We start from the raw sequence: 24,925 nt of genomic DNA, 5'->3' as shown, positions 1-24,925 counted from the left end.
CACCTGCACCACTTGGGCAGTAAGCTGCCAGAGCAGATCGCCTGTCCATTGATTTTAATGGGAATAGAAATCCAGCTGGCTCTGTAATAGGCGGAAATCCATTTGTTATTTACTGCCCAAGCAGTGCAGGTGAAAATTATCCCCTATGATTTGCTGCTGTCTCTGTACCTCGATCTCGTCAGTATTGATGGCAGGCAGCATTAGTCTAAACTGTCTTCCCTTCCAGCTGTGGGAGCATTGGTCCTTTAAAGTTGCTGAGTTCAAGCTGTTTTGTTAATGTTTCTCGAACGTAAATAAGTTCAAATAACTAATTAAATTAGACTGCAAGTATAATGTCAGGCCAGGTCTTCCTAGACTGTTCCAGGCAATAAAACAATATAATTTGCGTAATATTCACTATGGTATAATGCAGTTCAATAAAGCATAATCGAAGAAATAAACTTTGTAAACATTTTTTAAAAAGGTGTGTTTTCTTTATTTACACAGTTCATATTTTAAAAAGACAAGTAAACTTAATGTTTGCAAAAGAGCACGGAGCAGTACCTTTATAAAATCATTTCTAGTTGATAGATACTTCTGTACTCTGGTTAACTGATGCCAAAGTGGCATTAACAAAAATGTTTCTGTACTGCTTTTGCAAACCCGCAAGTGAGAAATAATACCAATCACAAACTACATTTCATGTAATTTGTAACTGTTAGAATACATAATACACAAGCTGTACTGTTCATTAATCAGCACCCTTGCCTGTTTTAGTTGGTGTGCACAGAAGGGGTTGGAAAACGATACATTTATTACTGAACAGTTAAGCTTGCTCAGTCTCAACTGTGATGGTGAAATATAAATCCAATCACTTTCGCATATTTGGGCTGCATTATTAAATTGGACATGTCTGGACAAGGTTAAATCCAGAAGAAACCCGAGAGAGTTAATAACCAATCAGCTGCGCTTCTTTCTTAATAATGGCTACGGTATTGTGTAGTGCAATACACCATAATCCAAAAGCCGGACAGGAGGTCTGTTGCAGCAGTGTGGAAAACATCTGCCCAGCGTCAGCGATATAAACTCAATATAATGCTAATAAGAAACTAGAGAGGTAATTTGGCATGGCCTTTTTTTCAGGAATAGTAATTGAAGCACTACTGCATGCATATATTCATTTGTATTGTAACACAGTTTCATATACATTAACTGTTATCCTTCAAGATTGCAAGCTGTCTCAAAACACTTAGCTTATGTTACAGTTTCACATCAGTCAACCAACCATTTGTGGAATTTGTTTTGTCAGCTGTTCACCAGCTTTCTAGGTAGGGTTCTTTATGACGCCTCACTCCAGGGGTAAGCATTAATTGGCAACCACATTGGAAGTGCTCGCAAAATCTCTGACCCATTTATCAGCTCAGTCACTGGAAGATTAGTAAAGGCAAGAACGAAGGACATTTTTGAGTCCAATTACCTCCAACCACATTTTTTTTCAATATTTTACACAATGAAGCGATGAGCTTGTATAAGGATATTTTAAAGGAAGCTGAAAAGTTTTACATGTCACCAAGACTTAATTAGAAATATATTTAAAATGCTACAAGAAATTATAATGTTTTACATTTATGAAATAAAACTTTGTTTTTGACTCATTGAGGCTCAAAATCGGCTAATTATTTAATCCTTCATGTGGTTTGCATTGTTCCCCATTCTGTATTCTATTTATGCAACATGGAGATAATTTTTCACTTTTTTATATAAATATTTTCAGTATTAATGAGGAGCCTTATATGTGCAGATTACTGTATAATAATCTCCATCTGCTGGAAGTGCACATGCTTGAACGGTGGGCGAGGAGAGAGTCAAGCTCAACTCTGATTCCCAGAAGAATAAACTGCCAACTCTCGCTTTCTAACCTCACACATCAAGAATGACAGCTTGGGTGAGATCACAGAAGACTATTGATACTATGGAGCAGTATGCCAGAACGAGTCAACACCTTTGGCATGGGAGGGAAATCTTGAAGGGCGGCGTTAAGAGAGTCTCCTTCATTATTTCATCTGAGCTGCCTCTCATTGCTCAAAAGAGACGAGGCACTCAACTAGGTGTTATCTTGAATATCCCCAAATGGAGCAAGTTCTAAATGAATCAGCTGTCTATGCACCAATTATTTTTACTCAATAGTTTAAGGGCCAACAGCTATAGGCTCAATATTAAGAAATTTCTCCATCTTTTCAGATATTGCACTTGCCACAGTATAGAAATTAAATTCTAAAGGCCTTGCATTCCACAGACTACACTTAAGTTAACTATTATTGCAATAAAGCCACCAAATATGAGGTGGGGAAAGAAAAATAGTGCCAACAATGAGGGATGAATTGTTGTGATCACTATGCATTGAGATATCAAAAACATATACTTTATGAATTTATAATGTTACTACACAATAACCTGCACAATTGTTCCTCCATATCACCATGTGAGTTTATTTTCACACAAGACAAATGACAATATGAAGATTTGCATATCTAGGAAGTTAAGACTTCAACATTGAAAATAGGCAAATTACCTTTATGCCTCACAACTCTTTACTGTAAATGAAATAATTAAATTCATTACGAATGTGTGCTACCACACGAATCCCAAATTCTTGATGCCAATGGTTATTTTCTTTTACCACGACTATCATCATCATCATCTCTTCTTAGGCAGTCCCTCGCTAAAAATAAGTTCTCAGATGACTGATGAGTCCGATGCGGGATCTACAGTTTCTGTCAAAGGTGGGGCAGAAGGTGGTTGAAGGGATGTTGGTTGAAGGGACGGGTGGGTGGGGTACTTGGGTTGTCATGCACTCCTTCCGCTGTTTGTGCTTGGCCTCCGCTTGCTCCAGTACAAAGAGACTCGAGGTATTCGGCACCTTCCAGGATGCTTCTCCTACACTTTGAGGAGTCTTGGGCCAGGAATTCCCAGGTGTCGGTGGGGATGTTGCACTTTTTCCAAGGAGGCTTTGAGGGTGTCCTCAAAACGTTTCCTCTGCCCACCTGGGGCTGGGGCTCGCATGCCATATTGGAGTTCCGAGTAGAGTGCTTGCCTTGGGAGTCTAGTATCGGGCATGTGGACGATGTGGCCCATGCATTGGAGCTGGTCGAGTGTGGTCAATGCATGCATCAATGCTGGGGATGTTCGCCTGAGCGAGAACACTGATGTTGGTGCGCATATCCTGCCAATGGATTTGCAGAATCTTGCGAAGGCAGCATTGATGGCATTTGGTGGGAGTCGAGCGGCCTATAAAAGGCCCAGCAGTTCGTGAGGCAGGAGTTCGTGGAGCGGGAGTCCGGGGAGTCGAGTGGCCTATAAAAGGTCCAGCAGTTCGTGAGGCCAGCTGGTGCAACTGCTGCAGGGGCAGAAGGTAAACAAAGAAGTAGAAAGAAATCGAAAGGTGATGTCACAGCCAAGGGAATAAATGATTGGTGAGTAGTTTTTCTTTTTCTTTTCCTTATCGGTCGGTAACCTTTATCATTGTTGTTGCCAAATTAAGTTAATCTAAGGGTTAATTTATGGCTGGAGAGCTCGGACACGGGTCATGATCCTCCTGCGTTATGTGGGAAGTCAGGGATTCTTCCAGTGTCCCTGACGACAACATGTGCGGGAAGTGTCTCCTACTGCAACTCCTGACAGACCACATTGCAGCACTGGAGCTACGGGTGGATTCATTCCGGAGCATCTGTGATGCTGAGGATGCCGTGAATAGCACGTTTAGTGAGTTGGTCCTACCGCAGGTAAAGGTTACACAGACAGATAGGGAATGGATGACCAACAGAAAGAGCAGTGGAAGGAAGGTAGTGCAGGGGTCCCCTGCGGTCCTCGCTGACAAAAACAGATACACCGCTTTGGGTACTGTTGGGGGAGATGACTCATCGGGGAGGGCAGCACCAGCCAAGTCCATGGCACCATGGGTGGCTCTGCTGCACAGGAGGGCAGGAAAGAGAGTGGGAGAGCTATAGTGGTAGGGGATTCTATTCTAAGGGGAATAGACAGACGTTTCTGCGGCCGTAATAGAGACTCCAAGATGGTATGTTGCCTCCTTGGTGCAAAGGTCAAGGATGTCTCAGAGCAGTTATAGGATATTTTGGAGAGGGAGGGTGAATAGCCAGTTGTCGTGGTGCATATAGGTACCAACGATATAGGTAAAAAACAGGATGAAGTCCTACAAGCTGAATTTAGTGAGCTAGGAGCTAAATTAAAAAGTAGGAGCTCAAAAGGTAGTAATCTCAGGATTGCAACCAGTGCCACGTGCTAGTCAGCTTAGGAATTGCAGGATAGCTCAGATGAATACGTGGCTTGGAGTGGTGCAGAAAGGAGGGATTCAAATTATTGGGACATTGGAACCGGTTATGGGGGAAGTGGGACCAGTACAAACTGCACCTGGCAGGACCGGAACCAATGTCCTAGGTGGAGTGTTTGCTCGTGCTGTTGGGGAGGGGTTAAACTAATATGCAGGGGGATGGGAACCTATGCATGGAGTCAGAGGGAAGTAGAATGGGTGCAAAAGCAAAAGATAGAAAGAAGAAAAGTAAAAGTGGAGGGCAGAGAAACCCAAGGCAAAAATCAAAACGGGCCACATTACAGCAAAATTCTAAAGAGGCAAAGTGTGTTAAAAAGACAAGCTTGAAGGCTATGTGCCTCAATGTGAGGAGTATTCGTAATAAGGTGGACGAATTAACTGCACAGGCAGCAATTAATGAATGAGATATAATTGGCATCATGGAAACATGGCTCCAGGGTGACCAAGACTGGGAACTCAACATCCAGGGGTATTCAGGAAGGATAGGCAGAAAGAAAAAGGAGGTGGGGTAGCTTTGCTGGTTAGAGGAAATTAACGCAATCGTAAGGAAGGACATTAGCTTGGATGATGTGGAATCTGTATGGGTGGAGCTGCGGAATGCCAAAGGGCAGAAAACGCTAGTGTGAGTTGTGTACAGGCCACCAAGCAGTAGTAATGAGGTTGGGGACAGCATCAAACAAGAAATTAGGGATGCGTGCAATAAAGGTACAGCATTTATTATGTGTGACTTTCACCTACATACAGATTGGGCTAATCAAACTGGTAGCAATGCAGTGGAGGAGAATTTCCTGGAGTGTATTAGGGATGGTTTTCTCGACCAATATGTTGAGGAACCAACTAGAAGGCTGGCCATCCTAGACTGTGTGATGTATAATTAAGCAATCTTGTTGTGCGAGGCCCCTTGGGAAAGAGTGACCATAATATGGTAGCATTCATTATTAAGATGGAGAGTGACACAGTTAATTCAGAGACTAGGGTTCCTGAACTTAAGAAAAGCTAACTTCGATGGTATGAGACGTGAATTGGCTAGAATAGACTGGCGAATGATACTTAAAGGGTTGACAGTCGATATGCAATGGCAAACATTTAAAGATCACATGGATGAACTTCAACCATTATACATCCCTGTCTGGAGTAAAATTTAAACGGGGAAGGTGGCTCAACCGTGGCTAACAAGGGAAATTAAGGATAGTGTTAAATCCAAGGAAGAAGCATATAAATTGGCTAGAAAAAGCAGCAAATCTGAAGACTGGGAGAAATTTGGAATTCAGAGGACGACAAAGGGTTTAATTAGGAGGGGGGAAATAGAGTATGAGAGGAAGCGTGACAGGAACATAAAAACTGACTACAAAAGCTTCGATAGATATGTGAAGAGAAAAAGATAAGTGAAGACAAACATAGGTCCCTTGCAGTCAGATGCAGGTAAATTTATAAATGGGGAACAAAGAAATAGCAGACCAGTTGAACAAATACTTTGGTTCTGTCTTCACGAAGGAAGACACAAATAACCTTCTGGAAGTACTTGGGAGACCAAGAGTCTAGTGAGAAGGAGGAACTGAAGGATATCCTTATTAGGCAGGAAATTGTGTTAGGGAAATTGATGAGATTGAAGGCTGATAAATCCCCGGGGCCTGATAGTCTGCATCCTAGAGTACTTAAGGAAGTGGCCCCAGAAATAGTGGATGCATTAGTGATCATTTTCCAACAGTATATCAACTCTGGATCAGTTCCTATGAACTGGAGGGTAGCTAATGTAACACCACTTTTTTTAAAAAGGGAGAGAGAAAACGGATAATTATAGACCAGTTAGCCTGACATCAGTAGTGGGAAAATGTTGGAATCAATTATTAAAGATGAAATAGCAGCGTATTTGGAAAGCAGTGACAGGATCGGTCCAAGTCAGTATGGATTTATGAAAGGGAAATCATGCTTGTCACATCTTCTGAAATTTTTTGAGGATGTAACTAGTAGACTGGACAAGGGAAAACCAGTGGATGTGGTGTATTTGGACTTTCAAAAGGCTTTTGACAAGGTCCCACACAAGAGATTGGCGTGCAAAATTAAAAGCACATGGTATTGGGGGTAATGTACTGACGTAGATGGAGATCTGGTTGGCAGACAGGAAGGGAGAGTCGGAATAAATGGGTCCTTTTCAGAATGGTAGGTAGTGACTAGCGGGGTGCCGCAGGGCTCAGTGCTGGGACCCCAGCTATTTACAATATACATTAATGAAATAGATGAAGGAATTGAGTGTACTATCTCCAAGTTTGCAAATGACACTAAACTGGATGGTGGTGTGAGCTGTGAGGAGGATGCCAAGAGGCTGCAGGGTGACTTGGATAGGTTAGGTGAGTGAGCAAATGCATGGCAGATGCAGTATAATGTGGATAAATGAGGGGTTATCCACTTTGTGGGCAAAAACACGAAGGCAGAATATCTGAATGGTGGCAGATTAGGAAAAGGGGAAGTGCAACAAGACCCGAGTGTCATGGTACATCAGTCATTGAAGGCTGGCATGCAGGTACAACAGGCGGTGACGAAGGCAAATGGTATGCTGGCCTTCATAGGTAGGGGATTTGAGTATAGGAGCAGGGAGGTCTTAATGCAGTTGTACAGGGCCTTGGTGAGGCGTCACCTGGAATATTATGTTCAGTTTTGGTCTCCTAATCTGAGGAAGGACATTCTTGCTATTGAAGGAATGCAGCGAAGGTTCACCAGACTGATTCCCGGGATGGCTGAACTGACATATGAGGCAAAACTGGATTGACTGGGTCTGTATTCATTGGCATTTAGAAGGATAAGAGGGGATCTCATAGAAACGTATAAAATTCTGACGGGACTGAACAGGTTAGATGCAGGAAGAATGTTCCCGACGTTGGGGAAGTCCAGAACCAGGGGACATAGTCCAAGGATAAGGGGTAAAAGCCATGTAGGACTGAGATGAGGAGAAACTTCTTCACTCAGAGTTGTTAACCTGTGGAATTCCCAACCGCAGAGAGTTGTTGATGCCAGTTCATTGGATGTATTCAAGAAGGAGTTAGCTATGGCCCTTACGGCTAAAGGGATCAAGGGGTATGGAGAGAAAGCAGGAAAGGGGTACTGAGGTGAATGATCAGCCATGATCTTATTGAATGGTGGTGCAGGCTCGAATGGCCTACTCCTCCACCTATTTTCTATGTTTCTCCAGTGCTTTAAGGTGCCTGCTGTACATAGTCCACGTCTCAAACATATAGGAGGACGGGTATCACTACTGCTCTTTCGACCACGAGCTTGGTGCCGGGTTGATGGTCCTGGTCTTCAAACACCCTCTTAGTCAGGTGACCGAAGGCTGCACTGGCACACTGAAGACATTGTTGGACTTGGTCATCGACGTCTGCCCTCGTTGACAGTAGCTTGAGGTATGGCAAATGGTCCACGTTGTCCAAGGCCTCGTCATGGATTTTGATAATCAGGGGGCAATACTGTGTGGTGGGGGCAGATTGATGGAAGACCTCTGCCTTATGGATGTTTAGTATAAGGCCTATGCTCTCGTACGCTTCGGTGAAGGTGTTGACCATGGTTTGGAGTGCAGCCTCCGAGTGTGCGCAGATGCAAGCGTGGTCTGCATACTGTAATTCAATGACAGAGGATGGGACGACCTTGGATCTAGACTGGAGGCAACGGAGGTTAAACAGTTTCCTGTTTGTTCTGTTGATTAGCTCCACTCCTGCAGGGAGCTTGCCGAGGGTGAGGTGGAGCATTGCAGCAAGGAAGATCGAGAAGAGCGTTGGTGCAATGACACAGCCTTGCTTGACTCCGGTCTGTACGTGGATTGGGTCTGTAGTGGATCCGTTTGTCAGGATCATGACGTGGTCATCGTAAAGCAGGCAGATGATGGTGACAAACTTTTGAGGGAGGAGAACGCCCCATAATCCCTCATGGTTGACAGTGTCGAAGGCTTTTGTGAGGTCAAAGGCGGCTATGTACAAGGGTTGGTGCTGGTCTCTGCATTTCTCTTGAATTTGATGTGCAGTGAAGATCATGTCCATTGTGCCCCTTAGTGGGCGGAATTCGATTGCGACTCTGGGAGGAGCTTTTTAGCTACAGGGAGGTGGTGGTTGAGGAGGATTCTGTGGCAGACAGCAGGGAAACTCCTCTGTAATTACCGCAATCGAACTTGTCCCCTTCCTTGAAGATGGTCACGATTACAGCGTCTTTGTGATCCCCTGGCATGCTCTCCTCCTTCCAAATTCTTTATGGCATTGCTTATTTTCTGTTGCCACGATGATACTTGTGTAATAATACAACAGATCTGATCAACCACAGGTGGGTCAGAGAAGGTGAACATCTGCAAAATTTCTCCTTGTACCTCAGACAACTGAGTGCATTTATCCAACTTTTCAAAAGGAAACTATTAAAACCCAAGCTGTTATTTTCCACAAATGGTACCTCTTATGACCCCAGTATTTACCCACATTCCATCAAGTATTTAATCACCTATAAAGAAACTTAAGCCTCAAAACTTCCAGTGCGGCAGAACAGAACCCCCATATGTTACAACCCCAGGCCAGAGACCCCGTTCCAGGTTGTTGATTGCTGCAACGGCACATCAGCATTGCCCAACCCAGCCTGGCTAATCCACCCTTGCAAGGTGATGCTGCTCCATTCCACTCCACTCACGATCCCCCTAAAGCTCTCGTTTTTCTACCAGACAAGACAGCTGATCTCATGCTAGATCAATTATCTATTCTAGCAAGGACACTCAGAAGGCCTAAAAGATGACTCATGGCAGCTTTCAGCTGGTGTGAGTTCCGCTGAGGTCTTTCAAAAGGTGCAAAGGGTAGAATTTCCTTGGCAGGTTCAGGAACTCCCCGGCAAATTCTGTTGACAGAATTTTAAAGGTCAGAGAAAATGAGACAGAATCCCAATGTTCTGCTCCATCTTCCGCCCCTCTAGTCGTAGGAATTCTGAGGCCTTAGTCTCATCATCTCCATTCTGCTTCTTCAGCAGATATCAAGCTCTTTTAAATAAAATAAATAGCGTAATTAATCACTTTTTATGAATGTCTGCTCCCCAGATCCACTACTGTGCTGATCACAAGGTATGTTGAGATGAAAAATGCCCTCAAGTCAATTTGATCTCATCTTTCCAGAATAACCACCCAACCATTTTCCCATGACATAATTTAGCTGTTTGTTAAATGAGCCCAGTGTCCGAGCTTGAACCATCATTCCCAGCAACCCAGTCCAGCTGGTGATCATCTTCATGAAAAAATAACTTTTCAGTTTCATTAATTTTGCACTTATTAGGGCCAATTTTATGAATGCGTGCTCCCAACATGGAGCCTGGCCCACAGGGAATGCAGGTGTGCTTTCCAACATTTTCTGTTAATTAATTTTAAATGGATGGAAAATCGTGGGAAATACACCCACACTTTTCCAAGATGCTCTCCCAGTGGATGAAGCTCCATGCCAGCATTCATGAAATTGGCCCTGTAGTCAAAATTAAATTGTCTGTTTACACCAGTACTAATTGTAACAGTAACATTTTTTAATAAACACTTTCAAAAGTCAAAATCAATCTGAGACTATACAAACCAGAACAATAAAAGGGAAAAGTTATACATTTACAGCTCCTATGTGATGACAGTTGCGATTATAAAGCATTCAGCATTGGCAGTACCATCATAAGATATGGAACCTGATACGACGACATCAAATCATTCCAAACTAAACAAGATTCGTAAATCGCTGTGTACCAAGAGCACATGATGAAAGAAGTATCCATGCTGGCTGAGTCAGACTATATTTGGGTTCTCTTGGGACCCAAATTGAAAATCCAACAATTCAGGCCACAACTAATCCTCAAGTAATTTAACACGTCTTCAAGTTGTTAGACTCTTAAATTATGCACATGTAATAAAGACTAGCAGATCTCCAATGGTCTTGTTCCTGGTGATTCAATAACAGAATTATTTAGGAGGTACTATATACAGTCTACTCTCCCCTAAATTCTCATTAACGGATGGTCTGAACTTTTTTTTCATGCAAAACACTACAAATTAACAGTAAACTATACCATGTAATACACAATGTCATGTATAACATTATTGATCTCCCATGATAGAGCTAATGGACAAAAAAACATGGCCACCAAGAGCATTTGATAAAAATTGTTTGTGTGTTCAGTTTTGTTGTACTTTTTGGTTTAGTAACAGCAGCTTTCAAAATAAAATAGCCATTTGATTGATTTTGAGGTCACAGCTAGTTATTGATTGGCAGCTTTGCCTATTTTTTTTGTGAATGTAACTGGTCTTCGATCAAATATCTAAATGACTAAAGGTGAACCAATGGTGCATATAGGTAAAAAACGGGATGAGGTCCTACAAGCTGAATTTAGGGAGTTAGGAGTTAAATTAAAAAGTAGAACCCCAATGGTAGTAATCTCAGGATTGCTACCAGTGCCACATGCTAGTCAGAGTAGGAATCGCAGGATAGCTCAGATGAATATGTGGCTTGAGGAATGGCGCAAGGAAGAGGGATTCAAATTCCTGGGGCATTGGAACCGGTTCTGGGGGAGGTGGGACCAGTACAAATCGGACAGTATGCACCTGGGCAGGACCGGAACCTACGTGCTGGGTGGAGTGTTTGTTAGTGCTGTTGGGAAGAGGTTAAACGAATATGGCGAGGGGATGGGAACCTATGCAGGGAGGCAGAGGGAAGTAAAAAGGGGGGCAGAAGCAAAAGGTAGGAAGGAGAAAAGCAAGAGTGGAGGGCAGAGAAATCAAGGGCAAAAATCAAAAAGGGCCACATTACAACATAATTCTAAAAGGACAAAAAGAGTGTTAAAAAACAAACCTGAAGGCTCTGCGTCTCAATGCAAGGAGCATTCTTAAGGTGGGTGAATTGACTGCGCAGATAGCTGTTAACGGGTATGATGTAATTGAGATTACGGAGACATGGTTCCCAGGTAACCAAGGCTGGGAACTCAACATCCAAGGGTATTCAATATTCAGGAAGGATTGACACGAAGGAAAAGAAGGTGGGGTAGCGTTAATGGTTAAAGAGGAGATTAACGCAATAGTAAGGAAGAACATTAGCTTATATGATATGGAATCTATATGGGTAGAGCTGCAAAACAACAAAGGGCAGAAAACATTCGTGGGAGTTGTGTACAGACCACCAAACAGTAGTAGGGAGGTTGGGGATGGCATCAAACAGGAAATTAGGGACGCATGCAATAAGGGTACAGCAGTTATCATGGGTGACTTTACCCTACATATTGATTGGGCGAACCAAACTGGTAGCAATACTGTGGAGGAGGATTTCCTGCAGTGTATTAGGGATGGTTTTCCAGACCAATATGTTGAGGAACCAATTAGAGAGCAGGCCATCCTAGACTGGGTGATGTGTAATGAGAAGGGACTAATTAGCAATCTGGTCGTGCGTGGCCCCTTGGGGAAGAGTGACCATAATATGGTAGAATTCTTCATTAAGATGGCGAGTGACACAGTTAATTCAGAGACTAGGGTCCTGAAAAAGAAAGGAAACTTCAATGGTATGAGGCGTGATTTGGCTAGGATAGATTAACGAATGATACTTAAAGGGTTGACTGTGGATAAGCAATGGCAGACATTTAAAGATCACATGGATGAATTACAACTATTGTACATCCCTGCCTGGCGTAAAAATAAAACAGGAAAGGTGGCTCAACCGTGGCTAAGAAGGAAAATTAGGGAGTGTGTTAAATCCAAGGAAGATGCATGTAAATTGGCTAGAAAAAGCTGCAAACCTGAGGACTGGGAGAAGTTTAAAATTCAGCAGAGGAGGACAAAGGGTTTAATTAGGAGGGGGAAAATAGAGTCTGAGAGTAAGCTTGCAAGGAACATAAAAACTGACTGCCAAAGCTTCTAGAGAAATGAGGAGAGAGAAAGATTAGTGAAGACAAATGTAGGTCCCTTGCAGTCAGAATCAGGTGAATTCATAATGGGGAACAAGGAAATGGCAGACCAATTGAACAAATACTTTGGTTCTGTCTTCACTAGTGTCTTCACTCTTTCGTGAGGCGGGAGTTCTGGCAGCAGCGTTGTCAGAGGCCTATAAAAGGCCCGTCAGCAAGAAGTTCCGGGAGTTCGTGAGGCCAGCCGGTACAGCTGCGGCAGGGGCAGAAGGTAAACAAAGAAGTAGAAAGAAATCAAAAGGGGACGTCACAGCCAAGGGGGTAAGTGATAGGGAAAAGAAAAAGAAAAACTACTCACCAATCAGTAGGTAACGTTTATCATTGTTGTTGCCAAATTAAGCTAATCTAAGGGTTAAGTCATGGCAGGAGAGCTCGGACATGTGTCATGTTCCTCCTGCGCTATGTGGGAAGTCAGCGACGATCCCAGTGTCCCTGACGACTACATGTGCAGAAAGTGTATCCACTTGCAGCACCTGACAGACCGCATTGCGGCACCGGAGCTGCGGGTGGATTTATTCTGGAGCATCCATGATGCTGAGGATGACGTGAATAGCACGTTTAGTGAGTTGGCCACACCGCAGGTAAAGGGTACACAGCCAGATAGGGGATGGGTGAACAACAGGAAGTGCAGTGGAAGGAAGGTAGTGCAGTGGTCCCCTTCGGTCAGCCTCCTGCAAAACAGATACAATGTTTTGGGTACTGTTGAAGGGGATGACTTATCAGGAGAGAGCAGCAGCAGCCAAGTTAATGGCACCGTGGGTGGCTCTGCTGCATAGGAGGGCAGGAAAAAGAGTGGGAGCGCTATAGTGGTAGGGGATTCTATTATAAGGGGAATAGATAGATGTTTCTGTGGCCGCAAGAGAGACTCCAGGATGGTATGTTGCCTCCCTGGTGCAAGGGTCAAGGATGTCTCGGAGCGGCTGCAGGACATTTTGAAGAGGGAGGGTGAACAGCCAGTTGTCGTGGTACATATAGGTACCGACGATATAGGTAAAAAGCAGGATGAGGTCCTACAAGCTGAATTTAGGGAGCTAGGAGCTAAATTAAGAAGTAGGACCTCAAAGGTAGTAATCTCAGGATTGCTACTAGTGCCACGTGCTAGTCAGAGTAGGAATCGCAGGATAGCTCAGATGAATACGTGGCTTGAGGAGTGGGCAGGACCGGAACCAATGTCCTAGGGGGAGTGTTTGCTAGTGCTGTTCGGGAAACTAATATGGCAGGGGGATGGGAACCTAGGCAGGGAGACAGAGGAAAGTAGAATGGGGGCAGAAGCAAAAGATAGAAAGAAGAAAAGTAGAAGTGGAGGGCAGCGAAACCCAAGGCAAAAAGCAAAAAGGGCCACATTACAGCAAAATTCTAAAAGGGACAAAATAATTTAAAAAGACAAGCCTGAAGGCGCTGTGCCTCAATGCAAGGAGCATTCGTAATAACATGGAAGAATTAACTGCACAGATAGCCATTAACGGATATGATGTAATTGGCATCACGGAGACATGGCTCCAGGGTGACCAAGGCTGAGAACTCAACATCCAGGTTTATTCAACATTCAGGAAAGATAGACAGAAAGGAAAAGGAGGTGGGGTGGCGTTGCTGGTTAAGGAGGAAATTAACGCAATAGTAAGGAAGGACATTAGCTTGGATGATGTGGAATTGGTATGGGTGGAGCTACGGAATACCAAAGGGCAGAAAACGCTAGTGGGAGTTGTGCACAGACCTCCAAACAGCAGTAGAGGGGTTGGGGACAGCATCAAACAAGAAATTAGGGATGCTTGCAATAAAGGTACAGCAGTTATCATGGGCGATTTTAATCTACATATTTATTGGGCTAACCAAACTGGTAGCAATGCGGTGGAGGATTTCCAGGCGTGTATTAGGGATGGTTTTCTAGACCAATATGTCGAGGAACCAACTAGCGGGCTGGCCATCCTAGACTGTGTGATGTGTAATGAGAAAGGACTAATTAGCAACCTTGTTGTGCAAGGCTCCTTGGGAAAGAGTGACCATAATATGGTAGAATTCTTTATTAAAATGGAGAGTGACACAGTTAATTCAGAGACTAAGGTCCTGAACTTAAGGAAAGCTAACTTTGATGGTATGAGACGTGAATTGGCTGGAATAGACTGGCGAATGATACTTAAAGAGTTGACGGTGGATAGGCAATGGCAAACATTTAGTGATCACATGGATGAAATTCAACAATTGCACATCCCTGTCTGGAGTAAAAATAAAATGGGGAAGGTGGCTCAACCGTGGGTAACAGGGGAAATTAAGGATAGTGTTAAATCCAAGGAAGAGGGAGATAAATTGGCCAGAAAAAGCAGCAAAACTGAGGACAGGGAGAATTTTATAATTCAGCAGAGGAGGACAAAGGGTTTAATTAGGAGGGGGAAAATAGAGTATGAGAGGAAATTTGCTGGGAACATAAAAACTGACTGCAAAAGCTTCTATAGATATGTGAAGAGAAAAAGATTAGTGAAGACAAATGTAGGTCCCTTGCAGTCAGATTCAGGTGAATTTATAATGGGGAACAAAGAAATGGCGGACCAGTTCAACAAATACTTTGGTTCTGTCTTCACGAAGGAAGACACAAATAACCTTCCGGAAATACTAGGGGACCGAGGGTCTAGTGAGAAGGAGGAACTGAGGGAAATCCTTATTAGTCAGGAAATGATGTTAGGGAAACTGATGGGGCTGAAGGCCGATAAATCCCCAGGTCCTGACAGTCTGCATCCCAGAGTACTTAAGGAAGTGGCCCTAGAAATAGTAGATGCATTGGTGGTCATTTTCCAACATTCTATTGACTCTGGATCAGTACCTATGGATTAAAGGGTAGCTAATGTATCCCCATTTTTAAAAAAAGGAGAGAGAAAACAGGGAATTATAGACCGGTTAGCCTGACATCGGTGGTGGGGTAAATGCTGGAATCAATTATTAAAGATGCATTTGGAAAGCAGCGACAGGATCGGTCCAAATCAGCATGGATTTATGAAAGGGAAATCATGCCTGACAAACCTACTGGAGTTTTTTGAGGATGTAACTAGTGGACTGGATAAGGGAGAACCAGTGGATGTGGTGTATTTGGACTTTCAAAAGACTTTTGACAAGGTCCCGCACAAGAGATTAGTGTGCAAAATTAAGGCACATGGTAAGGGGGATAATGTATTGACATGGCTAGCGAACTGGTTGGCAGACAGGAAGCAAAGAGTGGGAATAAACGGGTTCTTTTTAGAATGACAGGCAGTGACTAGTGGGGTGCCGCAAGGTTCAGTGCTGGGACCCCAACTATTTACAATATACATTAATGATTTGGATGAAGGAATTGAATGTGATATCAAGTTTGCAGATGACAGTATGCTGGGTGGCAGTGTGAGCTATGAGGACGATGCCAAGAGGCTGCAGAGTGACTTGGACAGGTTAGGTGAATGGGCAAATGCATGGCAGATGCAGTATAATGTGGATAAATGTGAGCTTATCCACTTTGGTGGCAAAAACAGGAAGGCAGATTATCTGAATGGTGACAGATTAGTAAAAGGGGAGGTGTAACGAGACCTGGGTGTCATGGTACATCAGTCACTGAAGGAGACATGCAGGTACAGCAGGCAGTAAAGAAAGCAAATGGCATGCTGGCCTTCATAGCGAGAGGATTTGAGTATAGGAGCAGGGAGGTCTTACTGCAGTTGTACAGGGTCTTAGTGAGACCACAACTTGAGTATTGTATGCAGTTTTGGTCTCCTAATCTGAGGAAGAACATGCTTGCTATTGAGGGAGTGCAGTGAAGGTTCACCAGACTGATTCCAGAGATGGCTGGGCTGTCATATGAGGAGAGACTGGATCAACTGGGCCTTTATTCACTGGAGTTTAGAAGGATGAGAGGGAATCTCATAGAAACGTATAAGATTCTGATGGCATTGGACAGGTTAGATGCGGGAAGAATGTTCCCGATGTTGGGGAAGTCCAGAACCAGGGGACATAGTCCTAAATGGCCTACCCCTTATCCTAAGACGGAGATGAGGAGAAACTTCTTCACTCAGAGTTGTTAACCTCTGGAATTCCCTGCCGCAGAAATTTGTTGATGCCAGTTCATTGGATATATTCAAGAGGGAGTTAGATATGGCCCTTACAGCTAAAGGGATCAAGGGGTATGGAGAGAAAGCAGGAAAGGGATACTGAGGGAATGATCAGCCACGATCTTATTGAATGGTGGTGCAGGCTCGAAGGGTCAAATGGCCTACTCCTGCACCTATTTTCGATGTTTCTATGTAAAAATACTGTGGGTGTTGTGGTTGATGCACATTGGAATTGGTATAAATGCTTAATAAAATAAAATACAGTGCAACTCCATACAATATTTTAAGTGGTTGATGACTGGAACTTCAGCTCTGATTTACTGACTGCATTTGAGTCAAGTGCTTTTCCAGTTTGCATTGACAATCGAGGCCAAACATAGCGCTGAGGCTTGTTTTTGACTTCCACTTGTCGAATCAAGTCTCTGGTATTTTGACTTTAGGCAACACTGTGGTTTGTTCCTCACTAAGTCAGTTCTTACCTCAACTCTAGGTTTGCTTTCAAAACTTGTTGCTACTTTGTTGAAAATAAGTGAGGATTTTAAATACCACTGTAAATTGTCTGAATAGTTTCTAAATAGCGCCCAAGCTCCTTTATACAGAAACTGTTAATAACAACTGATCCTTATTATTTTTCAATATCATTTGACACACAAAATTCCAGTGCCTTGCCCAGCCTCGTGTTGTTGTTATGGCGAGTGAAAGTCACAGCCTGGCATCAAAAGCAAATGAAATGAAAGGAGTTATTATGTATCTGATAGAGGGTATTAAAGTTGCTAGATGAGTTCACTTACCTTAATCAGGCTATTCAATATCAGTAATATAATTATAGATAAACAGACAGGCTACAACAGTTTAACAGGAGGCTGGGTGAGGAATTATCTTTACATATGTATCGATGATTGTTGGTGAATCTATACATTTTGCTTTCTCAGAATTGGAGTTTAAAGTTAGATCAAGTGATCATTGTACCACCTGGGGCTTGCATTGAAAAATATACAGTTTAATGATACTTGCACGAATACATACTTCAATTCATCATATATTTTGGCAGTAGTTGACAATAGATTGGCAGCTCTTAATATCAATCATTTGATGATTCCCTTCATGCAATTGTTCCAACAAGTTTTATGCACATCCACGTCAACTTAGAACTTGAACAAACACTGCTCAAGAGCTGCAAATCAACCAATAGCCCCAAAAACCTGGAAACTCAAACATGTGTGATTACACAAAATACAATGCGACAGTTTGAAACATGCAGGCTTGTAACTTGAGCTGTAGGTATAGCCAACATTGCTTCACTTGTACCAGAGAAAATAAATCTGTGTCTGAAAGGTTGAAAATATTGAAGGCATCACATTTATTTTCCAGAGGAACTGCAAACATGGCCACCCACCCCACAAAATAGTGACTTTTCATGTTTTATTTGCTACATTGTCTATTATTTGAGTCCACAATGAACGTGGACAATCCTTTTCTTAAAATCTAAAAATGGACTATTTCCTCAATTTTATTGAAAGTACTCTGCCATTTGGAAATTCATTATTTTCTTTATATTTTAACACTTTCACCCATTAGCAGGTAATCTATTCCCAAGATTCCGAGGGACGGCCTATGACTATTGCCAAGAAAAAAAAAAGGATTTTATTAAAAAATAAATTGCATAACTGCAATTGAAATTCATTCCAGTCAGGGCTATTGCCAGCAAAATTAGAATTGTGGCCTGCTGGCCACATCCAAATTGTTTTTATTTTTTTTTGCATTAAAAATGATACATTTTGGTTAATTTTATACACACATACTTCACAATTGATTTATTTTTAATCTTAAAAATAAGTGACATTCGAAACAGGCCAACCAAACCATCACTTCGCTAAAAGCTACCACAACAGACAATCTCCCCCAAATCCCTGCCACCATGCCCCCCCTACCCACCATTTCAGACATCCTATCTCCACCACTGCTGCATAATTCACAGATACTTGATCTTCTCAAACCCCCATCTCAAGAAAGGTACTCTACCTCAACCATTTCAATTCAATTCAACCTGCCACTTCACGGTCTCGGTCCACTTTAGCATATTCCTCCCACCCCCCCACCCCCCCCGCTCCCCCCAATTTGGTCCTCTTCTTCCCCCTCCTCCCCCACCCTGTTCAATACACTCCTCCTCTCCCCCCCCACTCTCACCTGCCCCCTGCCCCCTACCCACTCAGTTCAGCGTGGTCTTCTTCCATTCCAGTGCTCCTTTAAAGCAAGTGCTCTTTTCCCCCCTCAAACCTCCACCATATCCTCCTCACTCCCCCAGTTCATACTAGAACATTCTTTTTCCTACCTGCCGCAGTTCATGCTCGCATTCTCCTTACTCCTTTCCCTGTCCTCGGTTTACCCTGGCACTTCTTTTCTGCCCCCGGCCCCTGCCTTTAGCTTATTCAAGCACTTTCCTTTCCTGCCCCCCAGTTCATGCTGGCATTCCACCTCTTTTTCCCTTCTCCCGAGTTCATACTGACACTCTTCTTTCTCCTCTGTTCCCTCCAATCCCCCACTCCTCCCCTCCCAGCACAAGTTGGCACACTCATTGCTCTCTCTTTCCCTGCCTTCCCTTCATTCATGCTTACATTCTCATTCCCCTCCCATTCATCCTGGCACTCTCCTTTTCAAACTCCAACTGGCTATTCCTTTCCCTCCTTCCCTCCCCATTCTCCTGCTATTCCTGCCAACAGTCTCCTTTCCCTCATATCCGCTTTCCACTCCCTTCTTCTCCTCTCTCTGCACCCCGCTCCCCAATACCAAATCCAGGCTCTCCCAGCAAAACTCACTCAGGAACAATACCAACAAAAAGGGATTTTACTCACCTGGCAATGTCCCTTTTTAAAAAAAGGTGTTGCTCTATAATGCACTAAAATACTTAAGAGTCCAGTCACTGCTGTTGCTGTAAATGGTTGAACGATTGAACTTTGCTGCATACTGCGGGTGGGAATTCCTAAACTTGGGGGAATTTCTAACCTTGGGAGAATTCCCACCCACAGTATGCAGCTGCATTTAATCATTTTAGCTTCAGCAAGAACTAAAATGGCTCTAAGCAGGGAGTGGGCTGGATGAGGTGGGGGAGGCTAATTCATGTCTCTATTTGAACACAAATATGAACCAGGCACCCCAAACACTGCTGGTTGGCAAGCGCAATGTCAGCTTCAACTGACTCAGCTTAACTAGCAAATGCCATTATCTACCATTGCAAATTTCATTCACAAATTACAAATGACCTGTTACAGCAGCAGGCTGCACTCCTGTTTTTCAAAGTGCACAATTTGCACCAAATATAGTACCTGCAGCTAATCTCGGCATTCTTAATCAGATACTATATTCAATCCAAGTCCTCATGTGTAAAATCCCTGTAACAAGAAGCAGTTTCTTAACTCCTGGCATTTAAGTTATTGGAAAAATTCAAAGTAATAAAACAACTGTATTTACTATTATTTTAGTAAATACAGTTCCAGTCCTCTCGATGTAGGCCCTTCTCGTCTGCATTTTCCCCTTCCTCCCCAAGCATATGCCCCTTTACCATGCACTCCATGCTTTTGCCTCCTTCACTCTCTTCTAGTAAGAGAAAGTTAGGAATGTTATTAGATGTTTAAACCTATGGAAACTGGATAAACCCCATTCCTAATTGCATTCCCCAGTTTCTCTGTCAAAGGAAGCAGTGCTAACAGGCACATAAATAAAAGCCGAATAAATAAAACAGGCGACACGAGAATGAGCAGCAAAGTAAAGTCTGTCCCACCAAACCCTCCAAGTGCACATATTGGGTGGCTGGGAATACAGATACCCTACTGTCAAACCCCAGCTTTGGAAATATTGAACACGACCCTTAAATAACCAAACGTCAGGGGAAACGTTCTAGCAATTTACTGTGGAAGCATGCCATGGTGTATTGTTTATGTAGAATTAGCTCAATGCTTATTTTGGAAGAAGCTGGCCTTAAAAGTGAAGCATTTTAGATATTGCACTGTGATATTTGTACACAGACACTCATAAAAAGCTTAAGTAACATTACTTGGTTCTAAAGTATAAAATAATTACTTCATAAGTGCATTACACCACATTGAAAGCTAGAGATAAGCACCTTACACATTACTGGATCATATATGTGGTGAGAGTAAATACTGGTTTATATCATTTGCAAATATAATCCAAGTTATTTCAAATTAGAAAGAAAAACATATTTGTGCAACTGTTATTACTGTGTTTCTAGTCACGAGTATCACAATCTGTTCTTAACCACAGAAACAAACTGTAAACAATGACATCTGACAATTGGATGAAGTAATAAGACATGCTACATTATGCACTTTAGCTTCCAGGTACAAGAAGCTGCATGCCTTTTTAAGCTGAAATTAGTTTCTCACATACTCTTATTCCACTTGGAATAAAGCTCTAGGTCAACCAGAGTGTTAGATGCAGCAGTGAACCCATCAATTTTGTCGCTATACCACGTGGTGTACAATAGAAATAAATCAGGTTACAGATGGCTTGGAAACATAGTTCTAGTCTGCTGATTCCATGTTTAAAATGTGGCCTTAAAATGTTTTAATTAGAAATGCTGCACTTTTTGAAATTAAGGATGCCTGGTTAAAATACATGGGCAAGCTGTATGGAGGAACAATTACAATATTACACTTACTCAAAGTAAGGAACGCAGATCATTAAAAAAGTGTTCCACAATAATGGAATAAAGTGCAAACATGCTGTAGGGATCGAGTGTACACACCACAAACCAACTACTTTTTGTCATTAATTATTTTGGCATCTCAACAGCACTGATGTTAAGCTCTATAAACAGCCGGACCATGGGAAATCTGAGTTATGAACATACACATTACCTCTGCTGCAATAAGAAAAAAATCATCGTGGATATGTCTCACACCACAGGCTATGACCCCAAGTGCAACTCCTGGGAAAATATACGCATTGTTACCCTGGCCTGGATACAACACACGTCCGTCTGCCATTGTAACTGGGTCAAATGGACTTCCACTTGCAAATATAGCTTGGCCCTGTAACAGAAAATGGGAATAGAAAAATAGCTTAGAAATTAAATTAAGGCTGGATTACATTTCTCATTTTAAATCAAACGAAGAAACTTCAGGAGCTGAAAAGTAAGATGCACATGAATAATTGTCTGACTGACTTTTTCTTTCAGACATCTACACCCTGAAGATTCTGACAGTTCAACTTGCCGACACAAATGTGGGTATCCAAAGCCACTGTATCCCCAAGCCAGAGACGCCATCCAAAATCCAGGGACGGAGTCATTTGCATGGCTGGGGTGCTGGGGACTGGGTGTTTTTTGCACCTGCAAAGACACTCAGACCTCTGGACAGAATACCAGAGTGGTGCCATGTAGTTCCTGCAGCAGAGAGAAGTTTCAAGGAGGTCCCAAAGAAAATGTTCCTTCTCTGATCTGCTTCCAGTGGAACAAGTTCGTATCTTGGGGAAGGTTATTGATCTCAGAGGGGGCCAATTACCTTTCACTATTGAAGTTTCAGGGTCACTCCACACCTTAACTGGGATTCATAGCAGATCTTAACTGGCATGAATTCTATTGAGCTTTCGAGAGTTCACAATGCCCAGAAACTCCATCAGACATGCCCAATTGATGTGCAGGGGGGAAACCAGGTGAAAATTCCACCCATTGCCTCTGTGACAGAATTGAATGGGCTAATGGGGTAAATCCCGACATAACTTGAGTTCGAGCCAAAATTCTTGGCAGAAATGGGGCTTTCTACACTCTCCACCAGCCTCAGATTCCAGTGCAATAGTCTTCAAAGACTGTGGTCATGGAAATTAATGCTGAGATAGGGGATGTCTAGATATGGGTCATGGGTTGCTTGCAACTCAATCTGCTGAAACCACAAACATTCCAATCCCTATGTGGACACCCAAACTCCCTGCAACCGCAGACATTGCGAGGAGCCCACTCTCTTGGTTCTGGTAGGGACAAAAAACCAGTCATTCAGATCCTCACAGCAAGCAGAAGTGCACCTAATGTGCAGCGCTTAATTCAAACACAAAGTTTACAAAAATTACATTCTAGCAGACCAAAACATTCTAGAGGGTCCCTTACAAGTCGTAAAGCGCATCAACCATATTAGTACAATATTTCAGTCTTTTACAAACAGGGCTCCAAAGGGCTCTCAGCTTTTATGGTTTATTGATTTAAAATGGTGCTTGCAGCCAAGCATAGAAGTGCACAGTAGTCTAACTAAATTATGTGTCACTAAATTCCAAGCATCATGAGGTATATTTTCCTTCATCCGTTAATGTTAACAAAACAATTATCTCAAGTATAAAGCGTGTTTCCTCACTGAACACTTAAGCCAACTTTTTCCACCAACATTCACAGAATAAAATATGTCCTGCAAGCTCATGACTCATTTTACCATGTGGAAATCTAGGTGCTCTGATAGAAAACATTGGTTCTGCTGCTCAGAAGCAAAAACACTAGATTTCATCCACAGAAAATAAATTCTATCATAACATAAATGTCTCATTTAAAATAAGCAACTGAACATTCAGCTGAATAAATTTTTGTATGAAGATACAAACTTTGCTTTCTCTTTATAGATCAATTTAAGTGTTGTTTTTTTCCCATAGTCCTGCAAGGTAGGTGTACTTTTTAAAATGAAACACCTTCCTACTACTGCTTAATGCATATTTGACAATCTCGAAAACTAGCAAAAGAAAGGGTTTAAAAAAAAAGATATCGCCCTCAAAAAGCTGGCAACTCCAGAATGGCCCTGACGTGTGTAAACGTGAAGCTATACAGGCTTTACAACTTAAACTCTAGTATATGCAACATTGCCTCGCTTGTACTGGAGAAAAAAAGACCCAAAAGCTTGAAAGGGGAAATGCAAATATTGAAGTATGTCCAGGGGTCTGGGGATATAGTCCCATGGAAAATGTTGGCATTTTACATAAAAAATGAAACAACCTGTTTAATTTTAAGCACTTGTACAATTTGCAATTAGCAGATTCTTAATCTTAACAAAAGGAAAAGCAATGGGGCGGAAATTCGGTCACACCTCTGTTGTGGTGTTAACCCAGGAGGAGCAGTAATTTTAGCGCCTTGAAAAAGTTTGAGCCTTTCACCGAGAAATTTGTTGGAATTGGGCGAAGAGATGAAGGTGGTGCAAAATCAGTGGTTATACACTTGACCTGGGGGTTGCACCAGGACTGACATCTTGATCAGACTGATCAGCACCAGGACCGACATCTTGATTAAACTGATCAGCAGCAGCAGGACCTAGCGGTTTGCACCCCCGGTAAAGCTCGAATGAAATTTCCGTCGGGGTGCTCAAAGCTGCGTGCCCAGTTGTTAAGCTCTAACGCTTGCATTAATACCGATACTGGCTGCTACCTGAGGCTATAGACAACCAAAAATCCAGCCCAATGTGTTATCAAGACCTTCACTGGTCCAAACAGTTTATCAAAAATCAAAAATTACCTCAACAGTAATTGTCCCACATCTAACCCCACCATTCCAGCTCACAAAGGCACTCTACTCCCTCCAGATCCCAAACGGAGGGACAACTCCCTTCTCATCCAACCCTCCCAATTCATACCAGTGCTCCTGTCATTCAGTTAAATCTGACACTGTCCACCCCCCCTCCAATCCAGTTAAACACAGAAACATAGAAAATAGGTGCAGGAGTAGGCCATTCGGCCCTTCGAGCCTGCACCGCCATTCAATGAGTTCATGGCTGAACATGCAACTTCAGTACCCTATTCCTGCTTTCTCGCCATACCCCTTGATCCCCTAGTAGCAAGGACTACATCTAACTCCGTTTTGAATATATTTAGTGAATTGGCCTCAACACCTTTCTGTGGTAGAGAATTCCACAGGTTCACCACTCTCTGGTAGAAGAAGTTTCTCCTCATCTCGGTCCTAAATGGCTTACCCCTTATCCTTAGACTATGTCCCCTGGTTCTGGACTTCCCCAACATTGGGAGCATTCTTCCTGCATCTAACCTGTCTAAACCCGTCAGAATTTTAAACGTTTCAATGAGATCCCCTCTCATTCTTCTGAACTCCAGTGAATACAAGCCCAATTGATCCAGTCTTTCATGATAGGTCAGTCCCGCCATCCTGGGAATCAGTCTGGTGAACCTTCGCTGCACTCCCTCAATAGCAAGAATGTCCTTCCTCAAGTTAGGAGACCAAAACTGTACACAATACTCCAGGTGTGGCCTCACCAAGGCCCTGTACAACTGTAGCAACACCTCCCTGCCCCTGTACTCAAATCCCCTCGCTATGAAGGCCAACATGCCATTTGCTTTCTTAACCGCCTTCTGTACCTGCATGCCAACCTTCAATGACTGATGTACCATGACACCCAGGTCTCATTGCACCTCCCCTTTTCCTAATCTGTCACCATTCAGATAATAGTCTGTGTCTCTTTTTACCACCAAAGTGGATAACCTCACATTTATCCACATTATACTTCATCTGCCATTCATTTGCCCACTCACCAAATCTATCCAAGTCACTCTGCAGCCTCATAGCATCCTCCTTGCAGCTCACACTGCCACCCAACTT

At 42.9% G+C, this 24,925-nt stretch overlaps 1 protein-coding gene across 1 annotated transcript in view; it reads right to left on the bottom strand.

The window, feature by feature from the left end:
- me1 (malic enzyme 1, NADP(+)-dependent, cytosolic) overlaps positions 1-24,925 on the bottom strand; it is a 643,978-nt gene that overhangs the window by 34,971 nt on the left and 584,082 nt on the right. Inside the window, exon 12 of the mRNA XM_070885433.1 lies at positions 21,210-21,383. Within this exon, the coding sequence (XP_070741534.1) occupies positions 21,210-21,383 (174 nt within the window). The remainder of the gene's footprint in view (positions 1-21,209; positions 21,384-24,925) is intronic.

The sequence above is a fragment of the Pristiophorus japonicus genome, chromosome 7 (assembly GCF_044704955.1).
Source record: "Pristiophorus japonicus isolate sPriJap1 chromosome 7, sPriJap1.hap1, whole genome shotgun sequence".
Taxonomy (NCBI): Eukaryota; Metazoa; Chordata; class Chondrichthyes; family Pristiophoridae; genus Pristiophorus; species Pristiophorus japonicus.
The sequence above is the reverse complement of the archived record's forward strand: the minus strand, read 5'-3'. Positions and strand labels throughout refer to the sequence as shown.